Genomic DNA, 14,615 nt, shown 5'->3' with positions numbered 1-14,615 from the left:
GGACAGGTCCCCAAAAGCATGGTGGAAGTGCAAGGCTCAAAGAAGCACGTCAGCGAGGGAGGGTCGGCACGTCTGCCGATGAAGATATTGTTTTCTTAAATTTGTGATGCTTGAGGTCAGAGCTCTCGCTCACGCGCGAGGGTTGTCGGGACAAGAGGAGATCACAGAAAGGGAGAGGCGACGGAAGTGTCTGTACACAAGGGTGAGAATTCTACGATGGAGGCAGAGTGGGAGCCGATGTAAGTCAGCGAGCCCCCAGGACGACGGACGAACAGGACCATGTGCGAGTTCAGACGTGGGGCAGTAGAGTTTTGGGTGAACTGCAGTTTACTGAGGGTGGAAGAGGGGATGCAGTTAGGGGGGAGTGTTGGAAGTGGTGAGTCTGGAGGTGACAGAGGCAAGGGCGAGTGTTTCAGCAGTGGGCGTGTGTATGAACAGCTCCATTAGGCAGAGGAGGGCACGAGGTTAAATTTACAGCAGCTCCCTATTTTAACTCTATTTACCTGCCTTGGCTTCAGTAGCCCTTAGTTATTCTCACTCTCTCTACCCTACTGAACCCTGAAATTGTCTACGCAAGCCCTGCCCAAGACTGGTATATCCTTCCTGAGGCGCAGGGTGACAGAACTGAACGCCACTCAGCAAGTATAGGGAAGGGAGTGTAGATAGTCTCAGTCATCTCATTATCAAAAAGGAGGAGGTGTTGGGTGTCTTGCAAAGCATTAAGGTAGATAAGTCCCCAGGGCCTGATGGGATCTACCCCAGAATACTGAGGGAGGCAAGGGAAGAAATTGCTGGGGCCCTGACAGAAATCTTTGCATCCTCATTGGCTACAGGTGAGGTCCCAGAGGACTGGAGAATAGCCAATGTTGTTCCTTTGTTTAAGAAGGGTAGCAAGGATAATCCAGGAAATTATAGGCCGGTGAGCCTTACGTCAGTGGTAGGGAAACTATTAGAGAGGATTCTTCGGGACAGGATTTACTCCCATTTGGAAACAAACGAACTTATTAGTGAGAGACAGCATGGTTTTGTGAAGGGGAGGTCGTGTCTCACTAACTTGATTGAGTTTTTTGAGGAAGTGACGAAGATGATTGATGAGGGAAGGGCAGTGGATGTTATCTATATGGACTTTAGTAAAGCCTTTGACAAGGTCCCTCATGGCAGACTGGTACAAAAGGTGAAGTCACACAGGATCAGAGGTGAGCTGGCAAGATGGATACAGAACTGGCTCGGTCACAGAAGACAGAGGGTATCAGTGGATGGGTGTTTTTCTGAATGGAGGGATGTGACTAGTGGTGTTCCGCAGGGATCAGTGCTGGGACCTTTGCTGTTTGTAGTATATATAAATGATTTGGAGGAAAATGTAGCTGGTCTGATTAGTAAGTTTGCGGACGACACAAAGGTTGGTGGAGTTGCGGATAATGATGAGGATTGTCAGAGGATACAGCAGGATACAGATCGGTTGGAGACTTGGGCAGAGAAATGGCAGATGGAGTTTAATCCGGACAAATGTGAGGTAATGCATTTTGGAAGGTCTAATTCAGGTGGGAGGTATACAGTAAATGGCAGAACCCTTAGGAGTATTGACAGGCAGAGAGATCTGGGCGTACAGGTCTACAGGTCACTGAAAGTGGCAACACAGGTGGATAAGGTAGTCAAGAAGGCATACGGCATGCTTGCCTTCATCGGTCGGGGCATAGAGTATGAAAATTGGCAAGTCATGCTGCAGCTGTACAGAACCTTAGTTAGGCCACACTTAGAATATTGCATGCAATTCTGGTCGCCACACTACCAGAAGGACGTGGAGGCTTTGGAGAGGGTACAGAGGAGGTTTACCAGGATGTTGCCTGGTCTGGAGGGCATTAGCTATGAGGAGAGGTTGGGTAAACTCGGATTGTTTTCACTGGAACGACGGAGGTGGAGGGGCGACATGATAGAGGTTTACAAAGTTATGAGCGGCTTGGACAGAGTGGATAGTCAGAAGCTTTTTCCCAGGGTGGAAGAGTCAGTTACTAGGGGACATAGGTTTAAGGTGCGAGGGGCAAAGTTTAGAGGGGATGTGCGAGGCAAGTTCTTTACACAGAGGGTGGTGAGTGCCTGGAACTTGCTGCCGGGGGAGGTGGTGGAAGCAGATACGATAGCGACGTTTAAGAGACATCTTGACAAATATATGAATCGGAAGGGAATAGAGGGATATGGGCCCCGGAAGTGCAGAAGGTTTTAGTTTTGGCAGGCATCAAGATCGGCGCAGGCTTGGAGGGCCGAATGGCCTGTTCTTGTGCTGTACTGTTCTTTGTTCTGATACTGATCCATCCTTCGCCCCTGCTCAAGTGGCCGACCTAGTCTCCAACTGTATCTGCTGCTAGCTTGCCCACTTAGCGGGCCTGTACTTTCTCACCACCCCACCCACCAGTCCTTTGTAAACTTTCTGCTGCCTTCTACTCAAATATGTTGACGGCTGATGTCAATTCCCATTACGGCAAATGAACCCCAAGGCACTTGCAAAATGTGCGTCAGCTGGCTAAACACTACAGTTCCTCTTCCCTGCCTCCCTGGGGTGCTGTGTGCAGGGGAGTGGTGCAGTTCCTCCTCCCCGCCTCCCTGGGGTGCTGTGTGCAGGGGAGTGGTGCAGTTCCTCCTCCCTGCCTCCCTGGGGCGCTGTGTGCAGGGGAGTGGTGCAGTTCCTCCTCCCCACCTCCCTGGGGCGCTGTGTGCAGGGGAGTGGTGCAGTTCCTCCTCCCCGCCTCCCTGGGGCGCTGCGTGCAGGGAGTGGTGCAGTTCCTCCTCCCTGCCTCCCTGGGCGCTGTGTGCAGAGGAGTGGTGCGGTTCCTCCTCCCTGCCTCCCGGGGGCGCTGTGTGCAGGGGAGTGGTGCAGTTCCTCCTCCCCGCCTCCCTGGGGTGCTGTGTGCAGGGGAGTGGTGCGGTTCCTCCTCCCTGCCTCCCTGGGCGCTGTGTGCAGAGGAGTGGTGCGGTTCCTCCTCCCTGCCTCCCTGGGGCGCTGTGTGCAGGGGAGTGGTGCGGTTCCTCCTCCCTGCCTCCCTGGGGCGCTGTGTGCAGGGGAGTGGTGCGGTTCCTCCTCCCTGCCTCCCTGGGGCGCTGTGTGCGGGGGAGTGATGCGGTTCCTCCTCCCTGCCTCCCTGGGGTGCTGTGTGCAGGGGAGTGGTGCGGTTCCTCCTCCCTGCCTCCCGGGGGCACTGTGTGCAGGGGAGTGGTGCGGTTCCTCCTCCCTGCCTCCTGGGGGCACTGTGTGCAGGGGAGTGATGCGGTTCCTCCTCCCTGCCTCCTGGGGGCGCTGTGTGCGGGGGAGTGATGCGGTTCCTCCTCCCTGCCTCCTGGGGGCACTGTGTGCAGGGGAGTGATGCGGTTCCTCCTCCCTGCCTCCTGGGGGCGCTGTGTGCGGGGGAGTGATGCGGTTCCTCCTCCCTGGGGCGCTGTGTGCGGGGGAGTGATGCGGTTCCTCCTCCCTGCCTCCTGGGGGCGCTGTGTGCAGGGGAGTGATGCGGTTCCTCCTCCCTGCCTCCCTGGGGCGCTGTGTGCAGGGGAGTGGTGCGGTTCCTCCTCCCCGCCTCCCTGGGGCGCTGTGTGCAGGGGAGTGGTGCGGTTCCTCCTCCCTGCCTCCCTGGGGCGCTGTGTGCAGGGGAGTGGTGCAGTTCCTCCTCCCTGGGGCGCTGTGTGCAGGGGAGTGATGCGGTTCCTCCTCCCTGCCTCCTGGGGGCGCTGTGTGCAGGGGAGTGATGCGGTTCCTCCTCCCCGCCTCCCTGGGGCGCTGTGTGCAGGGGAGTGGTGCGGTTCCTCCTCCCCGCCTCCCTGGGGCGCTGTGTGCAGAGGAGTGGTGCGGTTCCTCCTCCCTGCCTCCCTGGGGCGCTGTGTGCAGGGGAGTGATGCGGTTCCTCCTCCCTGCCTCCTGGGGGCGCTGTGTGCGGGGGAGTGATGCGGTTCCTCCTCCCTGGGGCGCTGTGTGCGGGGGAGTGATGCGGTTCCTCCTCCCTGCCTCCTGGGGGCGCTGTGTGCAGGGGAGTGATGCGGTTCCTCCTCCCTGCCTCCCTGGGCGCTGTGTGCGGGGGAGTGATGCGGTTCCTCCTCCCCGCCTCCCTGGGGCGCTGTGTGCGGGGGAGTGATGCGGTTCCTCCTCCCTGCCTCCTGGGGGCACTGTGTGCAGGGGAGTGATGCGGTTCCTCCTCCCTGCCTCCTGGGGGCGCTGTGTGCGGGGGAGTGATGCGGTTCCTCCTCCCTGGGGCGCTGTGTGCGGGGGAGTGATGCGGTTCCTCCTCCCTGCCTCCTGGGGGCGCTGTGTGCAGGGGAGTGATGCGGTTCCTCCTCCCCGCCTCCCTGGGGCGCTGTGTGCAGGGGAGTGGTGCGGTTCCTCCTCCCCGCCTCCCTGGGGCGCTGTGTGCAGGGGAGTGGTGCGGTTCCTCCTCCCTGCCTCCCTGGGGCGCTGTGTGCAGGGGAGTGGTGCAGTTCCTCCTCCCTGCCTCCCGGCGGCGCTGTTTGCCGGTGTGGTGGGGTGCGGTTCCTCCTCCCAACCTCCCGGCGGCGCTGTTTGCCGGTGTGGTGGGGTGCGGTTCCTCCTCCCAACCTCCCGGCGGCGCTGTTTGCCGGTGTGGTGGGGTGCGGTTCCTCCTCCCCTCCTCCCGGCGGCGCTGTTTGCCGGTGTGGTGGGGTGCGGTTCCTCTTCCCAACCTCCCGGCGGCGCTGTTTGCCGGTGTGCGGTTCCTCCTCCCCGCCTCCCGGCGGCGCTGTTTGCCGGTGTGGTGGGATGCGGTTCCTCCTCCCAGCCTCCCGGCGGCGCTGTTTGCCGGTGTGGTGGGGGGGTGCGGTTCCTCCTCCCAGCCTCCCGGCGGCGCTGTTTGCCGGGGAGGGGTGGGGGTACGGTTCCTCCTCCCAGCCTCCCGGCGGCGCTGTTTGCCGGTGTGGTGGGGGGGTGCGGTTCCTCCTCCCAGCCTCCCGGCGGCGCTGTTTGCCGGGGAGGTGGGGGGGTGCGGTTCCTCCTCCCAGCCTCCCGGCGGCGCTGTTTGCCGGGGAGGTGGGGGGGTGCGGTTCCTCCTCCCAGCCTCCCGGCGGCGCTGTTTGCCGGGGAGGGGTGGGGGTACGGTTCCTCCTCCCCGCCTCCAGGGGGCGCTGTTTGCCGGTGGGGTGGGGGGGGTGCGGTTCCTCCTCCCCGCCTCCCGGCGGCGCTGTTTGCCGGTGGGGTGGGGGGGTGCGGTTCCTCCTCCCAGCCTCCCGGCGGCGCTGTTTGCCGGTGGGGTGGGGGGGGTGCGGTTCCTCCTCCCCGCCTCCCGGCGGCGCTGTTTGCCGGTGGGGTGGGGGGGGTGCGGTTCCTCCTCCCAGCCTCCCGGCGGCGCTCTGGTTCCGGCTCGCAACACAGAGACGAATGAAGAGAGCTGTTGCCGGAAGCGGAAGCGGACAGGCGGGGAGCGGGGGACGGGGGACGGGTTTGAGCTGCCGCTCCACCGGAAGTGGGCGGGAGACCGGTTTCCGGTGTCATGTCGCAGGCGGTGAATGTGGCGGATCTGCCGCTGCAGCAACTGGAGGCGCTGAGGAGCCAATTGGAGCAGGTACGGGGGGGTTCAGGGGTCAGTCCCGGGGGTGGTCAGGGGTTCAGGGGTCAGTCCCGGGGGTGGGGTTGGGTTGGGTTCAGGGGTCAGTCCCGGGGGTGGGGGTTCAGGGGTCAGTCCCGAGGGTGGTCAGGGGTTCAGGGGTCAGTCCCGGGGGTGGGGGTTCAGGGGTCAGTCCCGGGGGTAGGGTTCAGGGGTCAGTCCTGGGGGTGGGGGGTGGGTTCAGGGGTCAGTCCCGGGGGTGGGGGGGGGGGTTCAGGGGTCAGTCCCGGGGGTGGGGGGGGGTTCAGGGGTCAGTCCCGTGGGTGGGGGGTTCAGGGGTCAGTCCCAGTGGTGGGGGTCATGGGTCAGTCCCGGGGGTGGGGGGTTCAGGGGTCAGTCCCGGGGGTGGGGGGGGGGGTTCAGGGGTCAGTCCCGGGGGTAGGGTTCAGGGGTCAGTCGTGGGGGTCAGGGGTCAGTCCCGGGGGTGGGGGGTTCAGGGGTCAGTCCCGTGGGTGGGGGGTTCAGGGGTCAGTCCCAGTGGTGGGGGTCATGGGTCAGTCCCGGGGGTGGGGGGTTCAGGGGTCAGTCCCGGGGGTGGGGGGTTCAGGGGTCAGTCCCGGGGGTGGTGGGGAGTTCAGGGGTCAGTCCCGGTGGTTTGGGGGTCAGTCCCGGGTGTGGGGGTCAGGGGTCAGTCCCGGGGGTAGAGGTCAGGGGTCAGTCCCAGTGGTAGGGGTCAGGGGTCAGTCCCAGTGGTGGGGGTCAGGGGTCAGTCCCAGTGGTGGGGGTCAGGGGTCAGTCCCGGGGGTAGAGGTCAGGGGTCAGTCCCAGTGGTAGGGGTCAGGGGTCAGTCCCAGTGGTGGGGGTCAGGGGTCAGTCCCAGTGGTTGTTGTCCAACCTCATAGTCCCGCAACCCCGGACAGCCCGCTTCTACCTCCTTCCCAAAATCCACAAACGGGACTGTCCCGGCAGACCCATTGTGTCAGCCTGCTCCTGCCCAACTGAACTTATTTCTTCCTATCTAGACTCTATCTTTTCTCCGCTGGTCCAGTCTCTTCCCACCTACATCCGTGACTCTTCTGACGCCCTACGTCATTTTGACAATTTCCAGTTTCCTGGTCCCAACGGCCTCCTCTTCACTATGGACGTCCAATCGCTCTACACCTCCATCCCCCACCAGGACGGTTTGAGGGCTCTCCGCTTCTTCCTGGAACAGAGGCCCAACCAGTCCCCATCCACCACCACCCTCCTCCGCCTGGCTGAACTTGTTCTCACATTGAACAACTTCTCCTTCAACTCCATGCATTTCCTTCAAGTAAAAGGTGTCGCTATGGGTACCCGCATGGGTCCTAGTTATGCCTGTCTTTTTGTGGGACATGTCGAGCATTCTTTGTTCCAGTCCTACTCAGGCCCCCTCCCCCAACTCTTTTTCCGGTACATTGATGACTGTATCGGTGCCGTTTCCTGCTCCTGCCCCGAACTAGAAAACTTTATCAACTTTGCTTCCAATTTCCACCCTTCTCTCACCTTTACATGGTCCATCTCTGACACTTCCCTTCCCTTCCTCGACTTCTCTGTCTCCATCTCTGGGGATAGGTTGTCTACTAATATCCATTATAAGCCTACTGACTCCCACAGCTACCTCGACTACACTTCTTCACACCCTACCTCCTGTAAGGACTCCATTCCATTCTCCCAGTTTCTCCGTCTCCGACGCATCTGCTCTGATGATGCTACCTTCCATGACGGTGCTTCTGATATGACCTTTTTCCTCAACCGAGGATTTCCCCCCACTGTGGTTGACAGGGCCCTCAACCGTGTCCGGCCCATTCCCCGCACCTCTACCCTCACCCCTTCCCCTCCCTCCCAGAACCGTGACAGGGTTCCCCTTGTCCTCACTTTTCATCCCACCAGCCTCCATATCCAAAGGATCATCCTCCGCCATTTTCGCCACCTCCAGCGTGATGCCACTACCAGTCGCATCTTCCCCTCCCTTCCCCTGTCAGCATTCCGAAGGGATCATTCCCTCCGCGACACCCTGGTCCACTCCTCCATTACCCCCACCACCTCGTCCCCGTCCCAGGGCACCTTCCCCTGCAATCGCAGGAGGTGTAATACCTGCCCATTTACCTCCTCTCTCCTCACTATCCCAGGCCCCAAACACTCCTTTCAGGTGAAGCAGCGATTTACTTGTACTTCTTTCAATGTAGTATACTGTATTCGCTGCTCACAGTGTGGTCTCCTCTACATTGGGGAGACCAAGCGCAGACTGGGTGACCGCTTTGCGGAACATCTCCGCTCAGTCCGCAAGCAGGACCCTGAGCTTCCGGTTGCTTGCCATTTCAACACTCTCCCCTGCTCTCATGCTCACATCTCTGTCCTGGGATTGCTGCAGTGTTCCAGTGAACATCAACGCAAGCTCGAGGAACAGCATCTCATCTACCGATTAGGCACACTACAGCCTGCTGGACTGAACATTGAGTTCAATAATTTCAGAGCATGACAGCCCCCCATTTTACTTTTATTTTTAGTTATTTTTTTCTTTCTCCTTTTTTTAAATATATATTTTAGTTTATCTTATTTTATTTCATCTTAGTTTGTTCAGTTTGCTTACCCACTGTTTTTTTTCATGTCTGTACTTGTGGCTGTCCAATATTCAGTCCATTAACACCCTATCTGTCCTAATGCTTTGTCTTTCAACACACCATTAACATATTGTTTGCCTTTGCTCCATGACCTTCTGGTCAGTTATTCTCCGTGACCTTGTCCTATCAACACCTTCTCCTTTGTTATCTCTTGCCCCCACCCCCGCCTCACTTGCTTGCAACCTTTTACATTTCTAACCTTTGCCAGTTCTGAGGAAGGGTCATTGACCCGAAACGTTAACTCTGCTTCTCTCTCCACAGATGCTGCCAGACCTGCTGAGTATTTCCAGCATTTCTTGTTTTTATTCCAGTGGTTGAAGGTTTGTCCCGAGAGGGGTGGGGGGTCAGTGGTCAGTCCCAGTGGTTGAGGGGTTGTCCTGAGGGGAGTCAGTGGTCAGTCTCTCTCTCACCGCTCTGTCTCTCTCCAGGAGACCGAGTTTCTCACCTCCTCCATTCAGCAGCTGAAACTGGTTCAGACAAAATACGTGGAATCCAAGGAAAGTCTCAACAAACTCAGCAAAGACAATGCGGGTAAGAGTCAGTGCAGAAACCCCCAGGAACCCGCCCCCCCCCCCAAAACCCCCACTCAGCCCCCCACCTAAACCCCCGGGACCCCAACCCCCCCCACCTAAACCCCCAGGACCCCCTTCACCACCCCCCCTCCCCACCTAAACCCCCGGGACCCCCCCCATACCTAAACCCCCGGGACCACCCCCCATACCTAAACCCCCAGGACCCCCTTCACCACCCCCCCCTCCCCACCTAAACCCCCGGGACCCCCTTCACCCCACCCTCCACCCCCCCTCCCCACCTAAACCCCTGGGACCCCAACCCCCCACACCTAAACCCCCAGGACCCCCTTCACCACACCCCCTCTCCACCTAAACCCCCGGGACCCACTTCACCCCCCCTCCCCACCTAAACCCCCGGGACCCCCCCCCGATACCTAAACCCCCGGGACCCCAACCCCCCATACCTAAACCCCCAGGACCCCCTTCACCACCCCCCCCTCCCCACCTAAACCCCCGGGACCCCAACCCCCCACACCTAAACCCCCAGGACCCCCTTCACCACCCCCCCCTCCCCACCTAAACCCCCGGGACCCCAACCCCCCACACCTAAACCCCCAGGACCCCCTTCACCACCCCCCCTCCCCACCTAAACCCCCGGGACCCCCTTCACCCCACCCTCCCCACCTAAACCCCCGGGACCCCCCCCCCATACCTAAACCCCCAGGACCCCCCCCATACCTAAACCCCCAGGACCCCCTTCACCACCCCCCCTCCCCACCTAAACCCCCGGGACCCCCTTCACCCCACCCTCCCCACCTAAACCCCCGGGACCCCCTTCACCCCACCCTCCCCACCTAAACCCCCGGGACCCCCCCCCCCATACCTAAACCCCCGGGACCCCCCCCCATACCTAAACCCCCAGGACCCCCTTCACCACCCCCCCTCCCCACCTAAACCCCCGGGACCCCCTTCACCCCACCCTCCCCACCTAAACCCCCGGGACCCCCCCTATACCTAAACCCCCGGGACCCCCCCCATACCTAAACCCCCAGGACCCCCTTCACCACCCCCCCTCCCCACCTAAACCCCCGGGACCCCCTTCACCCCACCCTCCACCCCCCCTCCCCACCTAAACCCCCGGGACCCCAACCCCCCACACCTAAACCCCCAGGACCCCCTTCACCACCCCCCCTCCCCACCTAAACCCCCGGGACCCCCTTCACCCCACCCTCCACCTCCCCTCCCCACCTAAACCCCCGGGACCCCAACCCCCCACACCTAAACCCCCAGGACCCCCTTCACCCCCCCCCCCCCACCTAAACCCCCGGGACCCCCTTCACCCCCCCCTTCCCACCTACACCTCCAGGACCCCCTTCACCCCCCCCCCCCCTAAAAACCCGTGACTCCCCCCTATACCTAAACCCCCGGGACCCCCTTCACCCCCCCCCCCCCACACCTAAACCCCCGGGACCCCCTTCACCCCCCCCCCAACACCTAAACCCCCGGGACCCCCTTCACCCCCCCCCCCCCCCATCTAAACACCTATCCCTCCCCACAAACCATCTCTCGCTCCACCACCCTCCCCCCCCGCCAAATCCCTCTACCTTCTCTCCTCTACCTACACCTTGAAGCCTGCACCTACCCAATCCATAGCAACACAGGAGCGGGAGGGAGGCCACTCGGCCCCTCGAGCCTGCTCCCCCATTCAGTACGATCGCGGCCGATCCTCCACCTCATCTCCGCTTTCCCGCCCCTACCCCTCGATTCCCCCAGTGCTCGAAAATCCATCGATCGGCGCCTCGAGTCTACTCGACGTCTGAACGGTCCACAGCCCCCTGGGGGGGGGGGTAGAGAATCCCAAGGATTCACAAACCCTCCGAGTGAAGAAATTTCTCCCCCACTGTCTCAGTCGCAAACGGCCGACCCCTTATCCTGAGACTGTGACCCCCCCCCCCCCCCACTCCCCTCCCCTGTTCTAGACTCTCCAGCCCGGGGGTCGGGGGGAGAAACAGCCTCTCGGTATCTACCCTGTCAAACCCTCTCAGAATTTTACACGTTTCGATGAGATTGCCTCTCATTCTTCTAAACTCCATAGAATACAGACCCGTTCTGCTCAATCTCTCCTCACAGGACAGCCCCCTCTCATCTCAGGAATCATTCGTGCAACCGTCTCTAGTGTACACAAACCGGCCCTCCCTCTCTCTCCGGCCCTCCCTCTCTCTCCTCCTCTAATCTTCTCTCTCTCTCTAATTGCAGGGAAGGATGTCCTGGTTCCATTGACAAGTTCTGTATCCTTTGCCTGCTCGCGGAGTCCACAGGCTGTGAGGTGGATTCTCCCGCTGCTTAAAGAGACACTGACTTGGGCTCACGTCCAGGCAGGAAGCCCGGACAAGTGGCCGTGTTTCACTCAGCGCCCGTCTGGGACCTCCCATGTGTCCCTGCTGTTTCCGTGTGTACCCGTCTGTTTCCATGCTTGTCACAAGGCCGTGGGTTCAGGTCCTACTTCAGCATGAAAATCGAAGGTGACACTCACAGTGCCAGTGCTGAGGGAGCCCCACACTGTTGGAGGGTCAGTGCTGAGGGAGCGCCGCACTGTTGGAGGATCAGTGCTGAGGGAGCGCCGCACTGTCAGGGGGTCAGTGCTGAGGGAGCCCCGCACTGTCGGAGGGTCAGTGCTGAGGGAGCGCCGCACTGTTGGAGGATCAGTGCTGAGGGAGCGCCGCACTGTCGGAGGGTCAGTACTGAGGGAGCCCGGCACTGTCGGAGGGTCAGTACTGAGGGAGCCCCGCACTGTCGGAGGGTCAGTGCTGAGGGAGCGCCGCACTGTTGGAGGATCAGTGCTGAGGGAGCGCCGCACTGTTGGAGGATCAGTGCTGAGGGAGCGCCGCACTGTCGGAGGGTCAGTACTGAGGGAGCGCCGCACTGTTGGAGGATCAGTGCTGAGGGAGCGCCGCACTGTTGGAGGATCAGTGCTGAGGGAGCGCCGCACTGTCGGAGGGTCAGTGTTGAGGGAGTGCCGCACTGTCGGAGGGTCAGTACTGAGGGAGCGCCGCACTGTTGGAGGATCAGTGCTGAGGGAGCGCCGCACTGTCGGAGGGTCAGTACTGAGGGAGCCCCGCACTGTCGGAGGGTCAGTGCTGAGGGAGCCCGGCACTGTCGGAGGGTCAGTGCTGAGGGAGCCCGGCACTGTCGGAGGGTCAGTACTGAGGGAGCGCCGCACTGTCGGAGGGTCAGTGCTGAGGGAGCGCCGCACTGTCGGAGGGTCAGTGCTGAGGGAGTGCCGCGCTGTCGGAGGGTCAGTACTGAGGGAGCGCCGCACTGTCGGAGGGTCAGTACTGAGGGAGTGCCGCGCTGTCGGAGGGTCAGTACTGAGGGAGCGCCGCACTGTCGGAGGGTCAGTACTGAGGGTGGGCCGCACTGTCGGAGGTGCCGTCTTTCGGATGAGATGTTAAACCGAGGCCCCCGTCCGCCCCCTCGGGCGGGTGTAAAAGATCCCACGGCCGCCCTTTGGAAGGAGGGCGTGTGGTTCTCCCTGGTAGCCTGGGGCTGATGTTTACATCAAATGTCACATTGCTGTTTGTGGGATCTTGCTGTGCGTCAATTGGGTGCCGCGTTTGCCACACGACAAACAGCGACCGCGCTTCAGAGGCTCGTCATCGGCCGTGTGGCGCTTTGGGACGTTCCCCGAGCGTGGTGAGGTGAAAGGCGACGGAGAAGTGGGAGATCCTCCCTTTTCCTTACGCGGTAACTGTCGGCTTCCTTGACAAGCGGCGAACCAGATGTACGTGCCGGGGAAGCTGCACGATGTCGAGCACGTGCTGATCGATGTGGGCACTGGTTATTATGTGGAAAAGGTCTGTGTTTCTGCTGCTCCTTTCACAGGCTGGGGCCGGTCGGCAGGGGTCGCTGGTCTGGGAAGATGCTGAGATCATGGGGCTAGAGGAATTCTCTGCTTTCGTTCAGCATCAATTCGGAGCCTCCTGGGCCCCTTTTCAGCTTCGCCCCGGAGTGTTCCCAGAATCCCGTTAGTCCTCTGGAGAGTGCCGGCGTTAAATCCCGTCTGTTGCGTCCGTGTTCCTTTGTTACCAAGTGCTGGTTTGGGTCGATCGATCGCACTCTCCCCTCTTGAGTCAGAGGGTAGGGGTTCGAGCACCCCCTCCCCCCACCTCCAGTCTCTCGAGCCTCATAATACAGGCCGTCACGCCCCGGTGCCAGTTCCGAGGGAGCGCCGCACTGTCGGAGGGTCGGTGCCGAGGGAGCACCGCACTGTCAGGGGGTCAGTGCTGAGGGAGTGCTGCACTGTCGGAGGGTCAGTGCTGAGGGAGCGCCGCACTGTCAGGGGGTCAGTGCTGAGGGAGTGCTGCACTGTCTGAGTGTCAGTGCTGAGGGAGCGCCGCACTGTCAGGGGGTCAGTGCTGAGGGAGTGCTGCACTGTCGGAGGGTCAGTGCTGAGGGAGCGCCGCACTGTTGGAGGATCAGTGCTGAGGGAGCGCCGCACTGTCAGGGGGTCAGTGCTGAGGGAGCGCTACACTGTCGGAGGGTCAGTGCTGAGGGAGTGCAGCACTGTCGGAGGGTCAGTGCTGAGGGAGCGCCGCACTGTCGGAGGGTCAGTACTGAGGGAGCGCCGCACTGTCTGAGGGTCAGTACTGAGGGAGCGTCGCACTGTCGGAGGGTCAGTGCTGAGGGAGCGCCGCACTGTCGGAGGGTCAGTACTGAGGGAGCGCCGCACTGTCGGAGGGTCAGTACTGAGGGAGCGCCGCACTGTCTGAGGGTCAGTACTGAGGGAGCGCCGCACTGTCGGAGGGTCAGTGCCGAGGGAGCTCCGCACTGTCGGAGGGTCAGTACCGAGGGAGCGCCGCGCTGTCAGAGGGTCAGTACTGAGGGAGCGCCGCACTGTCGGAGGGTCAGTACTGAGGGTGGGCCGCACTGTCAGAGGTGCCGTCTTTCGGATGAGCTGTTAAAACAGAGTCCCGTCTGCTCCCTCGGGTGGATGTAAAACATCCCACTGCCACTATTTGGAAGTAGAGTAGTCGGTGGGGGGAGGGGGGGAGTGGGAAATGGAAGCACTTTGGGACACTCCCGGGGTGGTGGAATGTGCTGGATAAATGGGGCGGGCCATTGCCGACTCCCCAGGGGTCCCTTCTCCATCCCCTCCTCTCACCCCCCCCCCCACCCCCACCCCGCCCGCAAGGTGACGGCACTCCGCTGGTATAACCTGGGAATCTCTCTTCCAGACCGTTTGTGAAGCTCGGAATTTCTTCAAGAGGAAAGTGGAATTCCTGACGAAACAGATCGAGAAAGTTCAGCCAGCCCTTCAGGAGAAGTACACCATCAAACAGGGTGAGAGGGGCTGGGTCTGCGGAGGAGGGGAGGGGAGGGGGGATGGGGTAGGGGGAGGACTGGGCTGGGGTTGGGGTTGGGGGGAGATATGAGTTTGTATGTAGTGTGCTTGGCAGCTTTCCTGGGGACCGGGAGAATTGAAAACGTCTGTTTCTCCACAGCTGTGATCGAAATGCTGAACCAGAAGATCCAACACATATCAGCCCTGAACGCCTCGCAGTCGGGAAGTGCCAAAGCCTAGCCGCGACTCCGCCCCGCCCCACAGCACAAGGCCAACAGCCCGACAATGAGTCCCTCCGGCAGCGAATCGCAGCTCCTCGCAGCACCGGACCCCCTCGGGTGTCCCGATTGTCTTACCTGTATTTGTGAAGATTAAATTGTTAGATTGTTGGGCGTTACTTTTCCAGTGAGCGTGTGTCACCTGGTTACGGTGAGCGTTTAACCCTCTGTTGTGTATCGCCGAGCGGATTGTAGCCACAAAGTCTGTCAATAAATGGGTCGCCCACAGGTGTGTAAAGAGATTCCTTTGAGTTCTGCGGCGAGGGTTTGAACTGGACGGCAATCTCGGGCCGGATTGTGGTGGGTGG

General features: G+C 61.0%; 2 protein-coding genes across 2 annotated transcripts; one reads left to right on the top strand and one right to left on the bottom strand.

Annotated features, from left to right (window-relative positions):
• Nucleotides 1–161: 161 nt before the first annotated feature.
• LOC137367006 (basic salivary proline-rich protein 2-like) lies at nucleotides 162–5,482 on the bottom strand. The gene is made up of 2 exons (XM_068028502.1): nucleotides 4,522–5,482; nucleotides 162–382 (listed from the first exon to the last, which is right to left on the bottom strand). The coding sequence occupies exons 1-2, from the start codon at nucleotides 5,480–5,482 to the stop codon at nucleotides 162–164; spliced, it is 1,182 nt and encodes a 393-aa protein (XP_067884603.1).
• On the top strand, nucleotides 5,438–14,535 carry pfdn5 (prefoldin 5). The gene is made up of 6 exons (XM_068028505.1): nucleotides 5,438–5,552; nucleotides 8,605–8,707; nucleotides 10,945–10,976; nucleotides 12,468–12,542; nucleotides 13,923–14,028; nucleotides 14,190–14,535. Exons 1-6 carry the CDS (start codon nucleotides 5,481–5,483, stop codon nucleotides 14,267–14,269), a joined length of 468 nt encoding a protein of 155 aa, XP_067884606.1. The 5' UTR covers nucleotides 5,438–5,480; the 3' UTR covers nucleotides 14,270–14,535.
• Nucleotides 14,536–14,615: the final 80 nt, after the last annotated feature.

This window comes from Heterodontus francisci, unplaced genomic scaffold (assembly GCF_036365525.1).
Source record: "Heterodontus francisci isolate sHetFra1 unplaced genomic scaffold, sHetFra1.hap1 HAP1_SCAFFOLD_1632, whole genome shotgun sequence".
Lineage (NCBI taxonomy): Eukaryota > Metazoa > Chordata > Chondrichthyes > Heterodontiformes > Heterodontidae > Heterodontus > Heterodontus francisci.
This window is presented reverse-complemented; position numbering and strand designations above follow the sequence as displayed.

Bases quoted from the DNA above. Each gene is read 5' to 3' on its own strand.
- pfdn5 (XM_068028505.1), top strand. From the start codon at position 5,481: ATGTCGCAGGCGGTGAATGTGGCGGATCTGCCGCTGCAGCAACTGGAG. The intron at 8,708-10,944 runs GTAAGAGTCAGT...CTCTAATTGCAG, and splicing joins ACTCAGCAAAGACAATGCGG to GGAAGGATGTCCTGGTTCCA. The intron at 12,543-13,922 runs GTCTGTGTTTCT...TCTCTCTTCCAG, and splicing joins CTGGTTATTATGTGGAAAAG to ACCGTTTGTGAAGCTCGGAA.
- LOC137367006 (XM_068028502.1), bottom strand. From the start codon at position 5,482: ATGACACCGGAAACCGGTCTCCCGCCCACTTCCGGTGGAGCGGCAGCT. The intron at 383-4,521 runs GTTGGGAGGAGG...TGTCACCTCCAG, and splicing joins GCAAACAGCGCCGCCGGGAG to ACTCACCACTTCCAACACTC.